The following is a 22,004-nucleotide window of genomic DNA, read 5'->3' on the forward strand; positions in this document are numbered from 1 at the left end:
CTCAGAGCAACCTGCAAGGTCTTAAGTGTTATGCCACACTGATTACAACATGTGGCTTAGTTATGTTGTGGCTTATCTGAGGCAGATTTGATTTTAAATCTCTCTGGTGACATTCCAACCATCGAATGCATTGCTCTGCATCCAGTGAATCCTTAATAATTATTAATTAATGAGGGTGCCTTCTCAGTCTGAATGCTTAAACCACATGCTCTCTGAGTATGATGGGAGTTGCAGCATATTTTAATTAAATACTGACAACTTTAATTCTGATTGCTCATTCTAATACTCCTGAGCTAATAGCACCAAGCTAATGGCTTGTTCGTTTTGGAAGATATTAACAGCGGGGCACTGCCTTTTACCCAAACATAAGATCATAATAATTAAAATCTGATATTGCTCGAAACGAACTCCTTTAAAGTAATTTATATCCCACAAACACACACAGATGCAGCCATGTAAGTGCCAACATTCCCAAGAATTTACAACCCCTTAGAGAAACTCTGTCCATTTCTTTCCAAAATGAAAAGTTTTCTGTTGACGTGATAAAAGACTCCTTACTAGGTTCAGGGGAAATGTGTATTTCCACTGATCAATTTCTGAGTTTCCCAGAAGAGGGGAGCCACAGAGAAATCCTGAAAATGAATGGCTGCAGGAGCAAAGTCTATTTGTACTTTATTGCACCAATCAGAGTCTAAACCACTGAATCGGAGAGTGAGACAAAGAAAAATCTTATTGTATGTGTGAGACTGAGCATGAAGGAGAGATGGGATCTGCATATACAAAGAGATGGAATAATTTGGAGAGAGGATCCAAAAAAGCAAATATAACATATTGCATTAATTAATTGCTTCCACCAACTTATACTGAGTACTTATTGAGTCCCAGGCATTGGAGACCCAACGGTGTTAGTGCCGGAGTGTGATCCTTAATGAGAGGTTCACGTCTGGGCTTGGGGAGGTGGTGCTATGAACCTCCTGAAATTGTATGTAAAATCTTATGTTTATGGGCACATGTGGGTGAGGGTAGAAACAGACTGGTACTTTTTTTCTTTTCTTTTTTTCCTGGGGACAAAATATACAGCATGAGTCACATTTTCTAATCCTTCAAAAGGTAAGTAACTATGATACCTTTTGAACCCCCAAAAGGTAAGTAACTATGATAGTAGAATTTGCCTCCTCTCCTCTTTCCCTAGAGAGAATGAACAAACCGAAGCAAAAACCAAAACAAGCCAATGAACAAAGATATTTTTATTTATTTTTACTTCCTTTACTTTTGTAAAGTTAAAAAATATTTTCTACCAAACCTTAGAAAAAAGCTTTACCCCTACATTCCAAAGGCAATAAAAAGGCCACCAAGGCCAGGGGCGGTGGCTCACAACTGTAATCCCACCACTTTAGGAGGCAGAGGCGAGCAGATCACCTGGGGCTGGTAGTTCGAGACAAGCCTGGCCAACATGGTGAAATCCCATTTCTCTAAAAATACAAAAACTAGCCCGGCATGGTGGCATGCCTCTGTAATCCCAGCTACTTGGGAGGCTGAGCAGAAGAATTGATTGAACCTGGGAGGCGGAGGTTGCAGTGAGCTGAGATCGCATCACTGTACTCCAGCCTGGGCGACAGAGCTAGACTCATCTCAAAAAAAAAAAAGAAAGAAAAAGAAAAAAAACCCACCGAATACAGTGAATTATGGGATACAATTCATTGACAAGCTATTAGCAACAAGGTCATGTCATTAGAGATAATTCGAACTAATAATCCGATTGCTAATCTTTGCTTGAGTCTAAGTAAAGAATTCTCAGTGGGATGAGAAGCATAAGTCACAGACATCTTCTCCTAACAGTTATGCTTTTCTGAGTATTTGTTATTTACCAAGCATTATTTCAAAAGCTTTACCTGCAAGGTGTTATTAAACCTCACAGCTATTTTATGAAGATATGTATTATTACCAGTCCTGTTTTACAGACAAGGGAACAGATTCAGGGAGGTTCAATAACTTGTTAAACTCCACAGCTAGAAGTTTCCTGCTATCTTCATCCTTTCCCTTAAGAAAAGCTATAAATGACCACACCGTAAAGGTGAGCTAGATGTCAGGAAATAGAAGCAACTATACAATCTCAAGACAAAATAGCTTTCTTGCATGAGACAATTAATTAATTTAAATAGTGTTTAATAGTTGGTTTGTCAGGGTCCAGTTTCTTAGCAGAATTCATCTTTGTGTTTCCAGAACTACAGGAATTGAACTGAGGTGGTGAGGTCAGGTTAGGAGGAAGTGGTGAATTTTTTTGAGACAGAGTCTCGCTCTGTTGCCCAGACTGGAGTGCAATGGCACAATCTCGGCTCGCTGCAACCTCCATCTCCTGGGTTCAAGCGATTCTCCTGCCTCAGCCTTCCGAGTAGCTGGGATTACAGGCACATGCCACCACATCTGACTAAGTTTTGTGCACGCCTGGCTAAGTTTTGTATGTTTTAGTAAAGACAGGGTTTCACCATGCTGGCCAGCCTGGTCTCGAACTCCTGACCTCAAGTGATCCACTCTCCTTAGCCTCCCAAAGTGCTGGGATTACAAGCGTGAGCCACCGTACTTGGCCAGGAAGTGGGGAGTTATTAAGGAGGTGGAATTGAGGTGAACTACCCAATTTCAAAATCCTTGTCAGCACAGCCTGGCTGAACCGAAGATTTTTCTTACCATCTAGATGGTGGTTTAGACTTTCCCTGCATCTTAACGATGGCTTTTTTTTTTTTTTTTTTGAGACAGAGTTTCACTCTTGTTGCCCAGGTTGGAGTGCAACGGCATGATCTCGGCTCACAGCAACCTCTGCCTCCAGGGTTCAAGCGATTCTCCTGTCTCAGCCTTCTGAGTAGCTGGGATTACAGGCATGCACCACCACACCTGGCGAATTTTGTATTTTTAGTAGAGATGGGATTTCTCCATGTTGGTCAGGCTGGTCTCAAACTCCCAACTTCAGGTGATCCTCCTGCCTCAGCCTCCAAAAGTGCTGGGATTACAGGTGTGAGCCACTGCTCCCGGCCTGGATGGCCATTTAAAGCAACTTATTTTGACATACCATACTTGCAAGAATAATACAAAGTATTCCTGTATACCTTTTACCCAGATTCTGTGTCTGTTGACATTTTACCACATCTGCTTTTTCCTTCTCTCTCTAAATAAACATATTCATTTTATTTTCTTTTTCATGTAGACATAATGATGCTCTTTTTTCTCTTCAGGGTATATTTCCCCTAAAACAAAGATATCCTCTTCCGTAACCACAATACAATGAACAAAATCATGAAATTATCAATGATATGGTTTAGCTCTGTGTCCCACCCAAATCTCATGTCAAATTGTAGTCCCCAGTGTTGGAGGAGGGGCCTGATAGGAGGTAATTGGATCATGGAGGCAGATGGATCATGGCGGCAGATTTCCCCCTTGCTGTTCTAGCGATAGTGAGTGAGTTCTCACGAGACCTGGTTGTTTAGTTCTCACGAGATCTGGTTGTTTAAAACTGTGTGGCACTTCCTCCTTGTTCACTCCTACTCATGTAAGATGCGCCTGTTCCCCACCACCTTCAGCCATAATTGAAAGCATCCTGGGGCCTCTCCAGCCATGGTATCTGTACAACCTGCAGAACCATGAGTCAGTTAAACCTGTTTTCTTTATAAATTGCCTAGTCTCAGGTATTTCTTTATAGCAGTTTAAGAACAGACCAATGCAATGATTGATAAAAATACTATTAACTCATCTACAGATCTTACTCGTATTTCACCAATTGTCCCGATCGTATCAGCAAAAGAAAATCCTAGCTCACACATTGCTCTCAGCTGTCACATCTCTTTGGTGTCTTTTAATCCGGAAGAATTTCTTTCTTTCTTTTTTTTTTTTTTTTTTTTGAGATGGAAGTCTCGCTCTTTCGCCCAGGCCGGACTGCAGTGGCACTATCTCGGCTCACGGCAAGCTCCGCCTCCCAGGTTCACGCCATTCTTCTGCCTCAGGCTCCCGAGTAGCTGGGACTACAGGCGCCCGCCACGGCGCCCGGCTAATTTTTTATATTTTTAGTAGAGACGGTGTTTCACCGTGTTAGCCAGGATGGTCTCGATCTCCTGACCTCGTGATCCGCCTGTCTCGGCCTCCCAAAGTGCTGGGATTACAGGCGTGAGCCACCGTGCGCGGCCTAATCCGGAAGAATTTCTCAGCCTTCTTTGTCTTTGAGGACACAGATATATACATATATATATATAAATTTTTTTTTTTTTTGGTTGAGACTGAGTCTCGCTCTTATTACCCAGGCTGGAGTGCAATGACGCAACAATCTTGGCTCACTGAAATCTCCACCTCCTAGGTTCAAGCAATTTTCCTGCCTTAGCCTCCCGAGTAGTTGGGATTACAGGCGCCCACCACCAAGCCCAGTTAATTTTTTGTATTTTCAGTAGAGATGGGGTTTCACCATGTTGGCCAGGCTGGTCTCGAACTCCTGACTTCAAATGATCCACCCACCTTGGCCTCCCAAAGTGCTGGGATTACAAGCGTGAGCCACTGTGTCTGGCCTGACACAGATATTTCTTGAAAAAGTACAGATCAGTCAGTTACTTTTGTCATGTTTTTCAGTTTGAGCTCTACTGATGTCCTGATTAGATTCAGGTTATGCACTGCTGGGAAGAATATCATGGAGGTCATGTTGTGCTCTTTCCAGTGCATTGTACCAGGAGGTGCACAACATGTCCCATCACTGATGATGTTGACCTTGGCCTTTTGGTTAAGCTCGTGTCTGCCATATTTCTCCACTGTGAAGTCACTCTTAAGTCACTATCCATCCCCCCTTATTTTTACATTAATGAATTGTTTAAAATTTTTGGTAAAATATGCATGACATAAAATCAACCATTTTCACTGTTTTTAAGTGTCCAGTTCTGTGGCATTAAGTACAATCACATTGTTGAACAGCCATCACCACCATCCAGCTGTAAAACTTTTCCAAGTCTGTACTCTTTAAGTACAGACTTAAAGGTGGCCGTTTGCAATATTATGCTGAAATCTTCCTCTCTACACCTTTCCTACAACTGGTTCTTGTTATTGCCACTAGTTAACCAAGGACGACTCTTGTCTTGGGTTGACATGAAGGTGAGTTGAAGGTGACAATCATGACCTACCTCCTGCTCTACTCTTCTCTGCTCCAAGCTATGCAACCCCAGCTCCTCTAAGGAAAGAACATGAGGACTTGGGCAGGTTCCCTTTGATAAAAAGATAATAAATTTTCAGAAACCTGTCTATAGCCAACAGGACAAAGAGACATTGAATTTTTTCATAAAGCCAGATTTGGCCAAAATGGTTTTGTTTAAATCCCAAACCTTCTCTTTCTTCCACAACCTCTGTGCTATGTATGTTATTTTCGGAGGTGTGTGCTTCATTGTAAACCAGCCACCATTCTACTTTCTGTCTCTAACATTTTGACTACTCTAAGCAGAATTTTGTCTTTTTGTGACTGACATTTCACTTAGCATAATGTCTTCAGGTTTCCTCCAGATAGCATATGTCAGAATTTTCTTGCTTAAGCCTGAAGAATATTTCATTGTATGCCAGTATCACACTTTGCTTATTCATCAGTTTATGGACACTTGGGTTGCCCCTGCCTTTTGGCTGTTTGGTGAATAATGCTGTTATGAACATGTGTACAAGTATTGAGTCCCTGCTTTCACTTCTTTTGGGTATGCGCCCAGAAGTGGAACCTCTGGATCATTATTTTCCTCTTCTTAATTAATAAGCATGTTGGGGGACAATACTTTGAGATTACCTGAAAAACCTGTTATTTTTCTGACACTTTCACCCACTAGTGTTAGCATCCATCGATTTCTATCTGAATCAATTATTCTAATGGTTGTCAAATGGCAATTTTCTAATTCCGTCACTCTTTCTGCGTTGATGAGTTGGCATTCTACTAGAAAGAAGAAACTTCCCTTCTCCCCCCTTTATTTATGAATATGGACTCATTTTATTGAATGGGCTACGCTCCTTTCCTTTTTACACTATTGCTCTGAGCAATTCTTTTCCCTATGATTCCCCAGAATGCAAGTTTGGGGAAATGCGAGAACTTTCTGTATTTCTTTGTTACCATTAAACAAACTGAGAGTGCAACCTGACTTCCCCAAGTTGAGAAAAATCATTTTCCTGCCCACGCATTAGTTTAGCTCAAGGGGAAACCCTTTTTCGAAAGTGCTTTCTGGGCAGCCCCGCGCGAACTGCATTTCCCAGAGGTCTTCGGAGTTACGTCATCAGCGAGCGCGGCTTTTTGCTGGCGAAGCCGGCTTTGGAGAGCTGCTGTGGCGGCGGCAACATGGCGGACGTGATAAATGTCAGTGTGAACCTGGAGGCCTTTTCCCAGGCCATTAGTGCCATCCAGGCGCTGCGCTCCAGCGTGAGCAGGGTGTTCGACTGCCTGAAGGATGGGATGCGGAACAAGGAGACGCTGGAGGGCCGGGAGAAGGCCTTCATTGCGCACTTCCAGGACAACTTACATTCGGTCAACCGGGACCTCAAGTAGGTACCGGCTGAAGGGGCCGGGGTCGGGGACCGGCCCCGCTCCGACCCTGCGCCTACGTCGCTCGAGTCTTCCCAGGCAGGGGCTGTTCTCCATTTCCTTTGATCCCCGTTCTTTCTCTTCGTGCTCTCCAAGCCTCTGCCTACCTCTCAGGGACACCTTATCACCATGCCTGCTTTCTCGTCTCGCTTCTCCTGGCCTCCTGGTCCTGTTTGTCTCCCGCCATCCTCGACCTCTTCTGTGGCGGTTCCATTCCTGACAAGGAGGCATGCTCTTCCTGTGAAGTTCCGCTTCTCTGAGGTTGGCAGGTTTCTCACCTGTAGGCCCTCTGTGCCCCATCACGTCTGATCCGAATGTAGTGATAGTACAGACAGGACCTGATCAGTCCGCTCCAAACCCAAGTGCACCCAATCTGATTAGCCCCAATTCCCTGGCCCTGAACTTGGACTTCATCAGTTCCACCACCACCCACCGGCAACCACGACGAAACAGGCCAGGCCTTGAGCTATCTTCTCCGTTTCCCCTACCCTCTCCCAAACCACCTGATCAGTTTCCTCACTCCCACTCTCACTGCTCCTGTTCAGTTCCTTCCGCAGTAGAGACCTAATTTTCAAGCTCCTAACCAGTTTACTTACTTATGCTTAACGCCCCTGCTTCTTAATTTGTAGTCTTTTAGGGTTAAGGATTCCACTTTTCCTAGTCTTTCTTACAAAGCACCTTCTTCACTTATACTTCACAAGTGTTGTAAGAATTAAATGAGAGGATGTTTGTAAAGGGCCTGGCACATAGTCGGCGCTTCTTGATTGCTTAGGTCCTGAACTTGCCTTCTCTTTTATAAGAGAGTCAGCCCTTCCCAGGAAGGTTAGAATTTCAGGATTTTTGCCTTTTACTTCTCAGAACTGACCTGAGTAGGGGAAAGCATTTGGTGAGCTAGTCATCCTTTGATTTCTGGACTGGTTGAATTTTTGTTTTTTCAACTTGGTCTCCTTAGTAACCAGATGGAAAGAGGAGATAGGAGGGAGGAGGAGGTGGAGGAGGTGGCCAAATGATGGGTGCCTTTTTGTTTTCCCCCTAAGTAGTTGCCATAAATCACACACCCCTTCTCAACGCCCACATCCGCTTGCTATTCTCTGGCACAGCGCCGAGCACCAGTTAATACTTTCCCTGCTTCAGGGGATGCACTGGCTCTTCTTCCCTATCTTCTATTTTCTTTCCATTTTCTCTCCGAGTTACTTTCCTTTGTAATGTTCAGGATATTATAACCCTTCACCATTTTAAATAGAAACTTTAAGAGTGCTGACATTATCCCTGTGCCGTCTTAAATCTTTGTACAGTAGTGCCAAGAAGAAGGTGGCTGATGATTCCAAAATGAATGTGGCATAAGAAGCTGTTCCTAGAGAGTCTTTTGTTGGCAGTTTGGGACTGGCCCCTCAGAACGTACTCCTGGAATGTGCTCTTGTTGGCTCGCTTTCCCAAGCTTCTCGAGGGTTTTCCTGCTAGACTGAAGTGTGTTTGACACAGCCCCCTCCGTGGTGTCTTCCCATTCCATTTGTTTATTTTATCTCTTCTTTGTTTTGTTAAGTTTTGCCATCTGTGAAGCATCACGTACAAATCTATCCCTATGTGAATGAGAAATAATCATTTATTCAGGTACTTGCTGTTCTGCCAAGTGTAATGATCTGCACGTGGGTCTGAAAACTCTTAGTGAGAGGCCGTGTTATGCCACATTTCAAAATTCCAGAAAGTCTCGTCCCCACTGCAGAGATGAATTTGAGTTGTTCAATTCTGATTGTGGGAGTCTTATTGATTCTAGTGCCCATACGTTTTTTTCCTCCTTTGGAATGGCACCAGGAAGCTCTGTTTTAAAGTCAGATAAGCTCTCATTTAGGGTTTTGTTTGTTTGTTTGTTTTTGTTTTTTTTAAGTGTCCCAAATATTTTTTAACCTTTCAAAAAGTGTTTCTTCTTAAGGGACTTCTGATGGATGGTTTGAAGAGCAGTCTTTGATCCTGGGGGTTGGCTTTACCTTGGAGTGTAAGTGGGCTTAGGTTTATTTGCCTTATCTCTTTGCTTTTCAGTGAGCTGGAACGTCTGAGCAATCTGGTAGGCAAGCCATCTGAGAACCATCCTCTTCATAACAGTGGGCTGTTAAGCCTGGATCCTGTGCAGGACAAAACTCCTCTCTATAGTCAACTCCTTCAAGCATATAAATGGTCAAACAAGGTAAGGGAGATGTAATAAATGGAGCTAATAGATGGAAAGCCAAGTTTTCTTATATTCCATAAATGCAGAAAGCAAGAGTAAGTTTGGATTGCTTGCTATGTTCTTGATTCAGCATGGGGTTATAGAGTTGGAAGTTGTAGAATTTTTCTGTAATCTGTTTTATAGTCCTTTGAAGTCTTTGGGGATTCATGATGCTCAGGTGATTACGTATTAAAAATTCTAACTCAGGTGTATTTAACCTGGAGACCGGGTATAGGGAGCAACTCTTATGAACCCCTTAACATTATATGCAGCATGTTGTGGTATGTGCATGTGTATCTGGGGAAGGCTTCGTAGCTTTCATCAGGTTCACAGAGGAATCTGTGGCCCCCAGGAGGTGTCTAAATGTTTAGCTGCAAACATTATGTTCTTGTATTGTCTTTTCCTCTGTCACAGATGGATGAGCATCACTACAATACCGTTTGTTAGATGACTCTCTAATTACTTAGATGCCACCTAAGGGAGATTTTTCTTAACATGCTCTGTAGAGTTTGATATTCATGATTTCTTTCAGCAGGCAGGCCTGCGGCAGAGACCCTAGGACAGCTGTAAGTGGAAAACTAAACTGTAGTTGAAAAATAACAGAAACAGTTAGGCTCATGAATCTGGAAACGGTTCGTTTGTTTACGAGCAAGTTCCTTTTGTTTGGGTGCTATGTGTTGTGGCGTGCATGTGTGTACGGGCTTTTTATGTTGATAGGGAACTAGAATATATATATACTTTAGGAATGATTTTGGAAGCTTTTTTATTATACTGTGCTGCCTCTTTGAATAATTGTTGTTAGAATTGTTAGTTGTTTAACTGTATGCAGGGTGGTGCCCCCTCCAGTAATCCATTGGCATTTTCTTCTTTTCGGTGGTTTTTTTCCCCTTAGGTCTTAGATAAGAGATAAACCTTGAGAGTTTTCCTGGTGTGCAGAATTTTTTCTTTGAATTTCTCTTTGAGGGTGTTTTAGTATTCTTTGGTTTGAAGGGGAACCCTGGGAGCTTCATTTGTGATTTAGGAAGGTGATTTATCATGGGTTACTAAAGAAAGAACTTGAACCTTGAATGCATACATGTAGCCTAGAAGGCCTTTCCCCAAAACTCTGGGCTGCCAGTGACAGAAACCCAACTGGGTCTAGATTTAGCCAAAAAAAAAAAAAAAAAAAAAAGGCATGGGGGGCCTTCAGTGGTTCAAGGAACTAAAATGTTCAGGGAGTTACTTGTCTGTGACTGAGCTCAGGAGCATCAGGGTGCTTGGGTGGTGTGGCAGGAACGTCACTCTCCTGCCCTATCTAGGACTGCTTTCCTTTCTTGGCCTGATGCTCTCCAAGGGGTAAAAAACATGGCTCAGCAGTTGTGGGTATACATAGTTCTCATACCTGGTGACCTCCCAGTGTCCATGTCAGGCTCTGAAAAAGGGTTCTGGCCCAAACTTGATAGGTGCCCTCTGAGATGGTTCATTGCATCCATGGGTGGGATCCTCAGCTCAGAGCACCTGAAACATAGGAAATGGGGCTCCTTGGAGTTGGGACAGAGGGAGTTCCCAGAAGGGATGGATGCAGGGCAGATAAAGAAATCACAGATGTCTGTTGCAGTTTTTTTAGGCCAGACGTGGGACTGTTCCAGCTCTATACAGATAGGTGTTTGGAAAAGGAAGCCATGTTGATGTATCCTGTGGGTCAAGTTCTCGAAATAGGGTACAGTGACAAGGACTGTTCAGTGGTGGGAAGATTCAGGCTGATCTCAAAACCATGAGTGAGTGGGACACTTCATGGAAATGACTAGTCTTACGTTGAAGTGATGACACTGAATTTTTGAATGAAGGTAGTTTAATCACTGAATTGTTCCGCTATTAGAAGTTCCTACTTCGGCTGGGCGTGGTGACTCACGCCTGTAATCCCAGCACTTTGGGAGGCCAAGACGGGCAGATCATCAGGTCAGGAGATCGAGACCACGGTGAAACCCTGTCTCTACTAAAAATATAAAAAAAAATTAGCCAGACGTGGTGGCGGGCACCTGTAGTCCCAGCTACCCAGGAGGCTGAGGCAGGAGAATGGCGTGAACCAGGAGGTGGAGCTTGCAGTGAGCCGAGATCACACCACTGCACTCCAGCCTGGGCGACAGAGTGAGACTCCGTCTCAAAAAAAAAAAAAAAAAAAAGTTCCTACGTCAACCCCTACCCTTGCCCCACAGTGGAAAATAGGTTGTATTAAGGAAAAGAAATGTTATGTATTATGTATGTGGAACTTCTTGTGCTGGAAATGCTACAGGTTAAAAATATCTGTATGCATTTATCCCAGATTATAAATCTCCTATGAGCAATGTGAGGGGGTGTCGAGGCTGCAGACATGTCCCCGGCCTGCTGAGGTTCGGCTCCTGTAAAGGAACTATGTTCTTTCACCAGCACGAGAGAACAGTTAAGAGACTGAGCCCCTTATTTTAGAGGTGAGCAAACTGAGGCCCAGTGAACTGACCTGTTTACAGCTCCCCAAGCTAGACCAGAATTTGGGTTTCCTGACCTGGTTCAATGTTCTTTCCTCAAAAGTTGATGTTTTAGTCCGGTTTTGCTTAAGGTTTTCAACTGTAGAAAACATTTTTTTCCCCGTTTACTTGCATCCTGGAAACAATTCACATTATATTTTATTCGTGAATCTGTATGTATTTTTCTAATTTTTAGTGATTTATCAAAGGGTGGAGATGGCAAATACATGGTACCTGGATTCTTAACCTATTGCTCTTTCTAGGGCAGACATCACTAATCAACCATTGCATTCTTTCCTGCTGAGGCTGTGTGTATATTGGCTTAGAATCCTTGCAACTCTCTGTTCTGGCACTAGGCAGTGACTGCCAATTATTCAGAAGAGGGTGGCAAGGAAAACATGTTTTTTATTTCTGTTATAGCATATGACGTCCTGTGCAACTATTACTTATTTATACCTTACCTTTTTCTACAAGGGATTTAAAATAGATTATAAGAATACACAAAACCCTGAAAGAAAAGAGGGAAAACAAGAATGAGGATGCCTATATACATTTCTTTAATAAACACAAGAAGTAGCCTCAAGAAATAAGCCAGTACTCTAATTTCCAGCTGGGGACATGGAAGAGCAAACAATTAATTATATATGTTTATCTTGCCTTTCCTACAAATGAAAAGAGCTTTTTAATTGCTAAAGCTTTCATCGTTCATCATTTTACCCTCAAAGAGTTTAAACCAGTAAGTGCGTTAATATGTTAAGTGAAGTTTGGGGTAACTTGCCAATGTCAGCTGTATGCACTATTGGCTAAGAATTGAAGGACATATGAGAAAGGCTTTGATACCCACCCATTATGAGATGAACTTTCTGTTTTATGTGCTGTTGGCTATAGAAAAGTCTCGTTCATGCCTAATGACTAATTATTTTCTTTAGGGGATTTTGTAATTTTTGTAAAGTCAGTTGGAATATTAATTACCTGGTACTTGGCATAATTGTTAGAATAACACGTTTAAAAATTAATCTCATCTAATGGAATGATGTCAAATTGCTGTGAGCAGCACTTTTCCCATACTGAACTGGGGGAAGAATTTAGCTTTTCACTATTATGCACCTATAGATAATTGTTCTGAGAAGGATGACAAGCTCTCTTGACTAGGGCAAAAAATAATTGGCATCAACGCTGTCCTTGCTATAAAATAGTGAATGTAGACTTGATAGTGCTTATTATGTTCAGAGATGCTGAGAGTTAACCTGAACTTATTCTGAAGGTCCCCTTTTGAAGGTTTCTGGCATCCTGTCACCAGGCTTTTATTTCTGGCTTTTATTTTTTTTCATTTGTTTATGGCAGAAGGCTACTTGTATATTTGCCTGGAAAAGCAGACTAAGACGTCCGCCTTTCCCTGGCGACATCTGAAGCTGCAAAGACCCCAGAAGTGTCACTTTTTACTGGGCTTGGGAAATGGGCCCAGAGCGAGGTGCTGCTGCTACCTTTTTTTTTTTTTTTAAATGTTTGATTTTTTATTATAGAAAGAGCAACTTTCTATTCCAAGAATATTCCATTGGAAAGTCTGAAGACGTTTCCTCCGTCCTGCCCTCCTGAACCGTTCTTATCAGAATCCAGTTGCTTAATGACTAAGTTACTGCAAAGTTCACTTCTTACATCTATCTCTGAAGGTGCTCTTTTCTGTTTTTGCATCACGGAACTAACAGGGTTGGAATCGTTTTACGTTGCAACGCAGAGCCTTTCCTTTACGGACTCCGTCCTCTTTTAAGGGTAAACTCTAAGGCCCAGGGGAGAGAAAACATGTCCATCTTGTTCCTTGCTGGGAGTCCCCAGCACCTAGCAAGATGCCTAGTACACTGTAATCATTCAGTGAAGACTAGCTCAGTGAATGAAAGAATAAATGAATCGAAGCATTTTCTGTTGAATTTTTAATTTACAACCCTTTTGTGGTTTGCTTGCTTGTATTTTTGATGAAGTACAATGAGGGCATTTCCATTTTCAGCCATTACTGAGAAAGCCAGTTGTGGTGCTTGCAGATGGGAGGAAATTTGGAGATCTTATGATGGAGGCCAGGGCTGGGGGTCATTTGGAAGGCCAGGGTGAGGTCATTGGGTGAACCAATGATAAGCTCTTTGAAGGCTGATTGTAGCATTTTTATCCATATCATCTGTCACCTGGTGTGCCCTTCTAATGGGACTTGGTGGAAGTTTTTTGGAGTTGCCTGAGTCAGGCTAATTTGAGCTGCTGCACCTGATGTCAGGTGTTCTGTGGCAGCTGTCATTTTGGCAGCAATGTGGAAACTGTCTAGGAAGAGGAAAGTCAGCTCCACCAGCCTCTTAGGGTTATCCTACTTTGTGAGTTACCTATAACCAATTTCTGCTCGTGTTTTCCTTCCCACCAGGCCCACCCTGGCTCATTCTTCTCTCCATATAGCTGCTACATGTTCAGGGAATACAGATTCATTCAGAATATAATAGGAAAGAAAATGACTTAAATGCCCCTCAAAGTTTAATCATCATGACTTTAGGATTGAGCACCCTTCTGGATTGTCCTTTTATTAGCGAAGGTGTTCTTTCACCTAAATCTAACCTGTGTAGCGCCCCATCACTCAAAATGAACTTGCTAGCATAGTGGATTGGGCTGTAGTATAGACTGCTCTGGTTAGCCTTGAACCCTGCACCCTCCTCCTCCCTCCCCACCTGCAAACCCTGGATACCATGGGAGCCATTATGAAAAGAACAGCCAACCAGAGAAAACAATGAAATTCAGCCAGTCTCCTGGACAGCTAGATATATGGTAGGATTCAGAAGTCAAGAAGGTATATCAAAAATATAAAAACCTAGATGTGAGTTCTGGAGTCAAGACTACCTGAGTTCTGATCCAGCTCTGTGCTTATACTTGAGCTCACAACCCTTGATACAAGGGAAAAAATTCTTTTTGAGTATCAGTTTCCTCATCTGTAGAATGGGGATAATACTAGTATTTGTGTCATAGGGTTGAAGCGAAGATTGAGATAATGCACATCAAATGTCTTAGGATAACTCACACATAGTCAGTGCTAAGTAAATGGTAGTTATAATGACCAGGCATAGTGATAGTACACATGTGTGTTCTCATTCATGGAATGCATGTTACTCATGCATATGTACTCATTTATAGAACGTGTGTTACTTGTATGCATGTGTACTCATGGATTGCATGTCACTCGTATGCCTGTGTACTCATTTATGGGGTGTGTGTTACGCATATGCCTGTGTGCTTGTTCACGGGGTACATGTTATGCATACGCGTGTGTGCTCATTTATGGGGCGTGTGTTACTTCTGGGCCCGTGTACTCATGGATTGCGTGTTACTCATATGCCTGTGTACTCATTTATGGGGTGTGTTCTACTCGTATGTGTGTGCTTGTCCATGGGGTGCGTGTTATGCGTGCGTGTGTGTGCATGCTTGTTGATGGGGTGTGTGTATGTGTGTACTCACCATGGGGCATGCTTTACTCGTATGCATGTGTGCTCATTCCTGGACACGTGTTACTCGTATGCATATGTGCTCATTCAGGGGCGCGGGTTACTCGTGTGCATGTTTGTTCATGCGGTGTGGGTTACTTGTATGCGTGTGTACTTGTTCATGGGGCGTGGGTTACTCGTCTGCTTGGCGTGCTCGTCCATGGGGTGTGCGTTACTCGCATGTGTGTGTGCTCATGGAGTGTTACTCATATGCGTTTGTACTTATGGGGTGTGTGTTACTTGTGTGTGTGCTCGTTCATGGGGTGTTCGTTATTCATATGCGTGTGTGCTCATTTATGGGGTGCATGTTACACATATGTGTGTGTGCTCATTCGTGGGGCACCTGTTTCTCGTGTGTGTGCTTGTTTATGGGGCGTGTGTTACTTACATGCGTGTGTACTCGTTTATTGAGTGGTGGTGTTGCTCAGTGGTTCAGAGCGTAGGCTCCAGAGCCTGACCACTCTGGCTCACATGCTGTGTTACCTAATAGCCGTGAGGCTAACCTCTCTGTGCTTCAGTGCTGTGTTCTCTAAGATGGGAATGATAATTGTACCCACCTCAGAAAGGTGTTGTGAGGACTAAATGAGGTGATACAAGTAAAGCACTTAACCTAGCACAGAGTCAGTACTCTCCAGTGGCTGCTATTACTGTCTTAAGACAATGCTGAGGACAGATTCCAGCGAGTGGTGGCCCATCTTCCAGTGGCTTCAGCTCCCTCACCAGGCCTCCCACACCTGACTTTGGTATTCTCCTGAAGTTCTTCACATTGGAGATTCTGTTGGATAATCAGCACCTTTTCCACTGAGACAACAATTCACACATTAATATGAATTAATGTGTTGGGGGGCAGTTCTTTCCTCACAGAACCTGGGGGTGGAGGTAAGGGATTGGGGATTTGGTGGGGGGTGTGGGAATCGAGGGGCAGTAAAGGCAGGGCGAGAGTCCTGGGGACAAACCACAGGAATAGTGAGAGGACTGTGAAGAGGAGGTGAGAAGGGCATGTTTGGCCCCAGGCGGACATTTGTGCACACCAAAGGGGACTCTTCCCACCTTGGGACTCAGTAAGACCTAGGAAATCAGATCTGTTTTATAGTCTTCTCACCTGGTGGGAAAGGTCTTGTGGGCCCGTCTGGGATTTTTAGCCTTTTTTTTGAGACAGGGTCTTGCTGTGTTGCCCAGGCTGAAGTACAGTGGCACAGTCATGGTTCACTGCAGCTTCAGCCTTATGGGCTCAAGAGATCTTCCTGCGTCAGCCTCCCAAGTAGCCGGGACTACAAGCATGCACACCCACGCCCCAGCTAATTTTTAAATTTTTTGTAGAGACGGGGTCTCACTATGTTGCCCAGGCTGGTTTCAAATTCCTAGGTTCAAGTCATCCTCCTGCCTTGGCCTCCCAAAGTGCTGGGATTACAGGCGTGAGCCACCACGCTCAGCAAGCCCTGCTTCTTGAGGACAATATCTGAACACAAAGGCTAATTTAGAACATTTGGATTCTCTCCAGGTTGTAAATCGGGTGCTTGTTATCAGCAGGGCTCTGGAGTCAGACTTCATTGGGTCTCAATCCTCATCCCCCTTTTCCCAGCTTTCTCATTTGGAAGAACGTGCCTTTGCCTCAGCCTCCTCATCAGTTCAGTGTGGATAACAGTAGCTTCCACTTTCCGGGGCTGTTGTGGGGACTAAGGCATTGAGCACATTTGAGGGACCTAGGCCGGTGCCCAGTGTGGCGCACTTGCAGCAACTGTCCTTTATTCTTGCTCATTTTAATATGAAAGGTAAAGCTGCACCTGGTGGTGTGCAGTCAGGAGAACCCTGGATGGAGCATTCTAGAGAGCACTGTTCAGTCTTGGCCGTCCACTGTCCTGCTCTGTGGCCTCATGCCAGTGGCTTTCCCTGCCTGGGTTGCAGCTTCCTCGTCGGTAGGATGAAGGGTTGGGCTGGGTGATCTCTTCAGTCCCTTCCAGCTCTGCCCTGGAGAGGTTCATCGGAGTCATCAGTGCATTTCTGTGGTCATGGTAACAAAAGTGTAATCCAAGGAAGGGAGAGTTATTTCCACCTCTTCAGCTCTAGTCCAGTAATGTTTCTGAAGTCCACACAGCCTTTGTGTATGCTCCAGAGCATCTCAGAATATCCCCGAGTGCAGAGTGGAGCAGCAGCCCCCAGGGACTTGAGTGGAAAATTACCTTGCAAAGGTTCTGCAGACAGCATTCGCCTCTTGTAACACACCATGGGTAAATGTTACTGAAAATCAAGCCATACCCCTATCATTCGAAACGGTTTCTATCCCAAGGCTTTGGCCCGATTCCATGTCTGTATGTTCTACTTATTAGTTGTGGTTTCTGAAAATAGTCACTTTATTGTTGCCTGGAATCAGGTTTGTGACTCCCTCATTCTTTTCTGTAAAAGAGCAGGAACTGTCTTTGGGAGGCTCACTGGCTGGCCCCAGGGAGGCTGCAGAGGCTGCTGGACATGTGTCAGCCTGCCCGCTGGGAGCCACTGGCTGTGGGGACTCACATTGATTCCCTGCTTGACTCTCTTCTATCAGCCTTTTGTGGGATGATCAGGTTTGTGTGGTTTGTCCAGAGCCTTCTGTAGATTGTAACCAGAGCCTATAAAGGGCATTTTCTCTTCTCTTCCAGGAATGTTAAGTAGAAAGGAAATTGTCTCCTGTCATTTGTCCTTATGCAAAATTGTACATTGGTGGTGGGAAGGAAGCATATCATTACATGTACAGAAGCCTCCCATTTTCTTGTCTTCTCTCTTCATGGTGGTTTGGGCTGGGAGAAGGCCGCCGGGTTATTAGTGCTTCTCTCCCTTTTCTGGGCCATCTCATCTGTTCTGTGGCTGCGCTTGCCAGCCACACACAGTGACATCTAACTCCATCACCAGGCTGGCTCCCTCCCCCAACATCCAGACCCATGTATCAAAGGGCCCAGCTGGACAGCTGCCCTTGGAGACTCACAGGCCTCTCAGACTGAAGCAGTCCAGAACTGAAATCCTCACCCCCACCACCAACCCACTTCTCGTGGTGGGATGCCTTAGCCAGCCACCTGCCCAGATCCCTGGGTGTCATCCGTCGCTTCTGCCTGTACCTCACACCCTCTGACAGATCTATTCATTCCCCCTCTTCACAGCCTCTCAGGTTTTTCCTCTCCATCTTGACTGCTGCTGCCTCTCCCCGGGCCTCCATTATTGCTCGGGGCAATGCCGCAGCCTCCCCACTGGTTTCTGGCCTGTAGTCTACCCTTTCTAATCTATTTTCCACTCTGCAGCTCTCGAGGGATCTTTAAAACGTAGAGATCTGATTTTGTCACTCTTCAGTGATTTCCTCCCTCTCTCTTAGGATGAATTCCAGCTCCCTTGCTGGCGCTTGGAGGCTTTCTAGTAATAATACACGGGAGCCCAAGTCCTTTGGCCGGCTTCCCTCGCCTCAGTTTCCTCATCTGTAAAATGCCACAAATAGTCCTGCCTCTTAGGGTAGCAGTGAGGATGACGTGAATATTGCATGCGAGTGTGTGGCCCAGGGGGAGTGTCTCTACATGACCTGTTGACAGTTAGCAGTCCCAGTGCAGGCCTGTCGTCGTTGTGGTCAGTTGTCGTCGTCGTGGTCTGTTGTCGTGGTCAGTTGTCGTCGTTGTGGTCTGTTGTTGTGGTCTGTTGTCGTCGTCGTGGTCAGTTGTCATCGTCGTGGTCTGTTGTCGTGGTCTGTTGTCGTCGTGGTCTGTTGTCGTGGTCTGTTGTCGTCGTTGTGGTCTGTTATCGTCGTTGTGGTCTGTTATCGTCGTCGTGGTCTGTTGTCATCATGGTCTGTTGTTGTCATCATGGTCTGGCACCACTTGTTCTTCTAGCTTGTTTCCTCCCTCCCTTCTTGCGGAGGGAAGAAACCCTTTTTATTATGAAAACTTTTTATTATGCAAAATTTCAAATATACACAAAAGTGAGAGAATAATGACCTAGCTTCAACCATTAAGAACATTTTGGGCCGGGCGCGGTGGCTCACGCCTGTAATCCCAGCACTTGGGAGGCCGAGGTGGGCGGATCATGAGGTCAGGAGATCGAGGCCATCCTGGCTAACACGGTGAAACCCTGTCTCTACTAAAAAATACAAAAAATTAGCCGGGCGTGGTGGTGGGCGCCTGTAGTCCCAGCTACTGGGGAGGCTGAGGCAAAAGAGTGGTGTGAACCCGGGAGGCGGAGCTTGCAGTGAGCTGAGATCACACCATTGCCCTCCAGCCTGGGTGACAGAGAGCGAGACTCTGTCTCAAAAAAATAAAAATAAAAAAAGAACATTTTACTAAACTTGTTGCATATATTTCCCCATCTCTCCCCACGCTTCCTTGCTTGCTTTTTTGGTTGGGGGAGGCGAGGACTGGAGTCCATATGTGAAAATGGAGCCCAGACATCCTGCATTTCGTCTATGGAGACTTTAGTGCACAGCTTCCTCTCTCCCCACTTTCCCTGCTCTTCTTATTGCCACTTCTAGTCTACAGAATTAATTGCGGTTCCCCAAGGGGCCATCATCTCTTCGTCTTGGGGCCTTAGCACTTGTTCTTCCTCCTCCTTTCTTTCTGTGGAAAACTCTGAGTCATTCAAGTCTCAGCTTAGTTGTTACCACCTCTGGGAAGCCAGGCTTTGAGATGCATCCAAATTAGGTGTTCCCTGTGTTTACCCCATGATTGCCTTTACTTGTCTGTTTTCCCTGCAAGATGAAGGCTTCTCCTGTATTAGCACTGAGGCTTTGGGCCAGTTACCTAACACCTGCTGGACTGTGAAATGGGCATGGCGCTGATCTCACAGGGCTGTTCTAAGCATCTAACTGGAAAATGTATGTCAAGTTTCTAGTTCAGGGTTGGACACACAGTGGCATTTAATAAATGGTAATTATTGGTATTAGTGATTTCCAAGTGTGCAATAAAACAGTATTTGAATGGAATTAAAATGGAGCCTCTGAATCTCTTCCTCTGTCATTTTTAGATTGTGGTTTCTTTTCCTTCTGCATCTGCCTCTGTTTGCATCACCTTAACTTTTTCAGATTTTGGTTGTGGCTGTTGTCAGGTGCAGGAGCACTGAGAGGCAGGAGGCCTGGGAGTGAGTGCCAGGAGGCTTCCTCTCCATCTTTGGCTGCTATGTGCTTTTATTTTTATTTTTATTATTTTTTTCATTTTCTTTCTAGCAATAGAAGATTCCCAAACTACACTCTGTGCTAATCTTAGGGATTCTCTGCACTGGCTCAGGACTTCTGGCCTGTGTGCGGGAGGGGAGCTGGGGCATCTGTTTTGCCTCCTGTTCACTGCACTTTTCTTTGGCTTCTGGAACTTGCTCTCTGCATTTCCTTTGCTGCAGTCACTTACTTGTTTTGGGAGGCACCAGCTCACCACAGTGTCTTGGGCATGGTGAGGCTTGTTGTTGGGGCCAGTCCCTGCCCAGGGTCTTGGCCCAGCTTCTGCTTTTCCTTGCTGACCTCTCCAGCTGAAGAGAACTCCCTAAGACCCTCCCATCACACAGGGGACGGTTTGCTCATCTAGTACTTGCTGGGAAGTCAAGAACTTTGTTGTCTTTTTGTCACATTGCCAAACCTGTTTCAACCCTGGGGTTGAAGGCTGTTTCTGAAGGCTCCTCCAGCCTCATCTGTGGCTGCTCTGCGAGATGCACCCCGGGTCAGCTGCAAGGAGCCTGCAGAGGTCAGCTGTGCCCTGCTGCTCGCCGCCGTGCCTCCGCCTGGAATGCCTTGCACTTTTGCGAATGCATTTTCTCCTCCAGCCCTCTTAAAGTGTCTCTTCGATGAAGACCAAGCGGAGCTTAGCTCAGCCGGCTTTGCCCCACAGCCTCTGAGCAGTCACGCTGACCACACTGTGGCTGCCTGCTCTCTGGGTCCGGCCCTGTTCTCCATGGTGGGGACTGGAGTCATCTTGGAGTGCCTGGCTCTGAGTACAGAGCAGGCATGCCGTAATTGAGCAGCACCTCTGCCATCTTTCCAAGCACACTCCAGGGACTGTACTTCTTTGGACTGTTAGGGGACCTTGGTGACGAGGTTGGGCATCACATCTCATTTGATAGAGAGTGACTTGTCCAAGGCCATGCTGCTAGCCCTCTAACTGGAACCAGCAGTATTTGGCAGCTATAAGAGGGAATGTCAGTAGAATGTCCAGAAAAGCAGAGAGGTTTCTTCTACCATTGAGGCCCATTAAGATACTGACTTTTCCCCTGGGTGGCCCCCATCAGTACAGCAGGACCAGTGGTCTGTCCATGTGACATACCAAAGGGAATCATTGGGGACAGGTGTGATCCACAGACAGCCATGTGGGGCCCAGCCTGGGCATGGACACAACTTAGAGGAATTGCCCTGACCTTTATGAGGAAGGCAGCTGCAGGCCTCTCAGATTCGGGAGCGGCAGGCACCCTTGTGTGCGTTAAGCTCTAGCTATGATAAGTTGGGATGTGAGCAACTCACTGGCATCTTTGCAGGGCGTCTCATGAAAGAGAAAGGTACTGCCCAGGAGCCCCTTACCGGGGTGGAAGGGGGCACCAAAGAATGGCTGTGTCAAGACAGGCACCACCCCTGCACCTTTTTGTTTGTTTTAAACAGGGATTGTACTCGGTCGCCCATTGGGTTCATAAGATGAGATACCCGCCGCTCTTCTCCTTTCCCTGTTTGTGTGTGTCTGTGTGTTTTAGCACTGGAGGGTTATGGTAGACCACTGTTATTTTTAGTCAGTAGGCTTCTCTGATTATTGATTACTTATCAGTAGTTCCCACCACTGTGTGTTCTGGTCTTGGCTCTCTCTGGATGCCGCTAAATGTGTTAACTTTTGAAGGGTGAGAGTCTGTAGGTTTTGAATGTGTATATGCATTAACGTGTGAGAAGATGGTCGCACTTGCTGCCAATGTGCTAATTCTTAATCATTTCCAAACTGTGCTTTTGGATAGTGTGCTTTTTGCTAGGAAATATCCAGTGCATCCAGTCGATATGCATTTATTGAGCACCTCCTACATTCCAGGTGCTGTTCTAACACAGTGAATGAAGCCCGTAAGTTCCCACCTTCCTGGTGGACAGAGGAGTAAAGTGCCCAAAGCACCTGGTTTTAGTAATAATTTCTGGCCCTACTGCTTGTCTTTTTTTTTTTTTTTCCCTTAACCAGTAGCCTTAAATGCCTCAGCTTACCAGTCCTTACTGTCAGAACGGAACATGACAGAGTGCCGGGTGACTTAAATTGGCAAATGTAACTTATCTAAAGCAGTGTCTG

General features: G+C 45.1%; 1 protein-coding gene across 3 annotated transcripts in view; it reads left to right on the forward strand.

The window, feature by feature from the left end:
- Positions 1-6,291: 6,291 nt before the first annotated feature.
- The window catches only part of MED27 (mediator complex subunit 27), a 217,804-nt gene continuing 202,091 nt past the window's right edge, over positions 6,292-22,004 (forward strand). For 2 of the 3 annotated variants that reach the window (XM_025360394.1, XM_025360395.1), the window contains exons 1-2: positions 6,292-6,531; positions 8,609-8,753. In XM_025360394.1, the coding sequence (XP_025216179.1) occupies positions 6,329-6,531; positions 8,609-8,753 (348 nt within the window). In that variant the 5' untranslated portion in view covers positions 6,292-6,328. Of the gene's footprint in view, positions 6,532-8,608; positions 8,754-12,780; positions 13,173-22,004 lie in introns of those variants that run through there. The other variant, XM_025360396.1, reaches the window with a different exon arrangement.

The sequence above is a fragment of the Theropithecus gelada genome, chromosome 15 (genome assembly GCF_003255815.1).
Source record: "Theropithecus gelada isolate Dixy chromosome 15, Tgel_1.0, whole genome shotgun sequence".
In the NCBI taxonomy this organism is placed as follows: domain Eukaryota; kingdom Metazoa; phylum Chordata; class Mammalia; order Primates; family Cercopithecidae; genus Theropithecus; species Theropithecus gelada.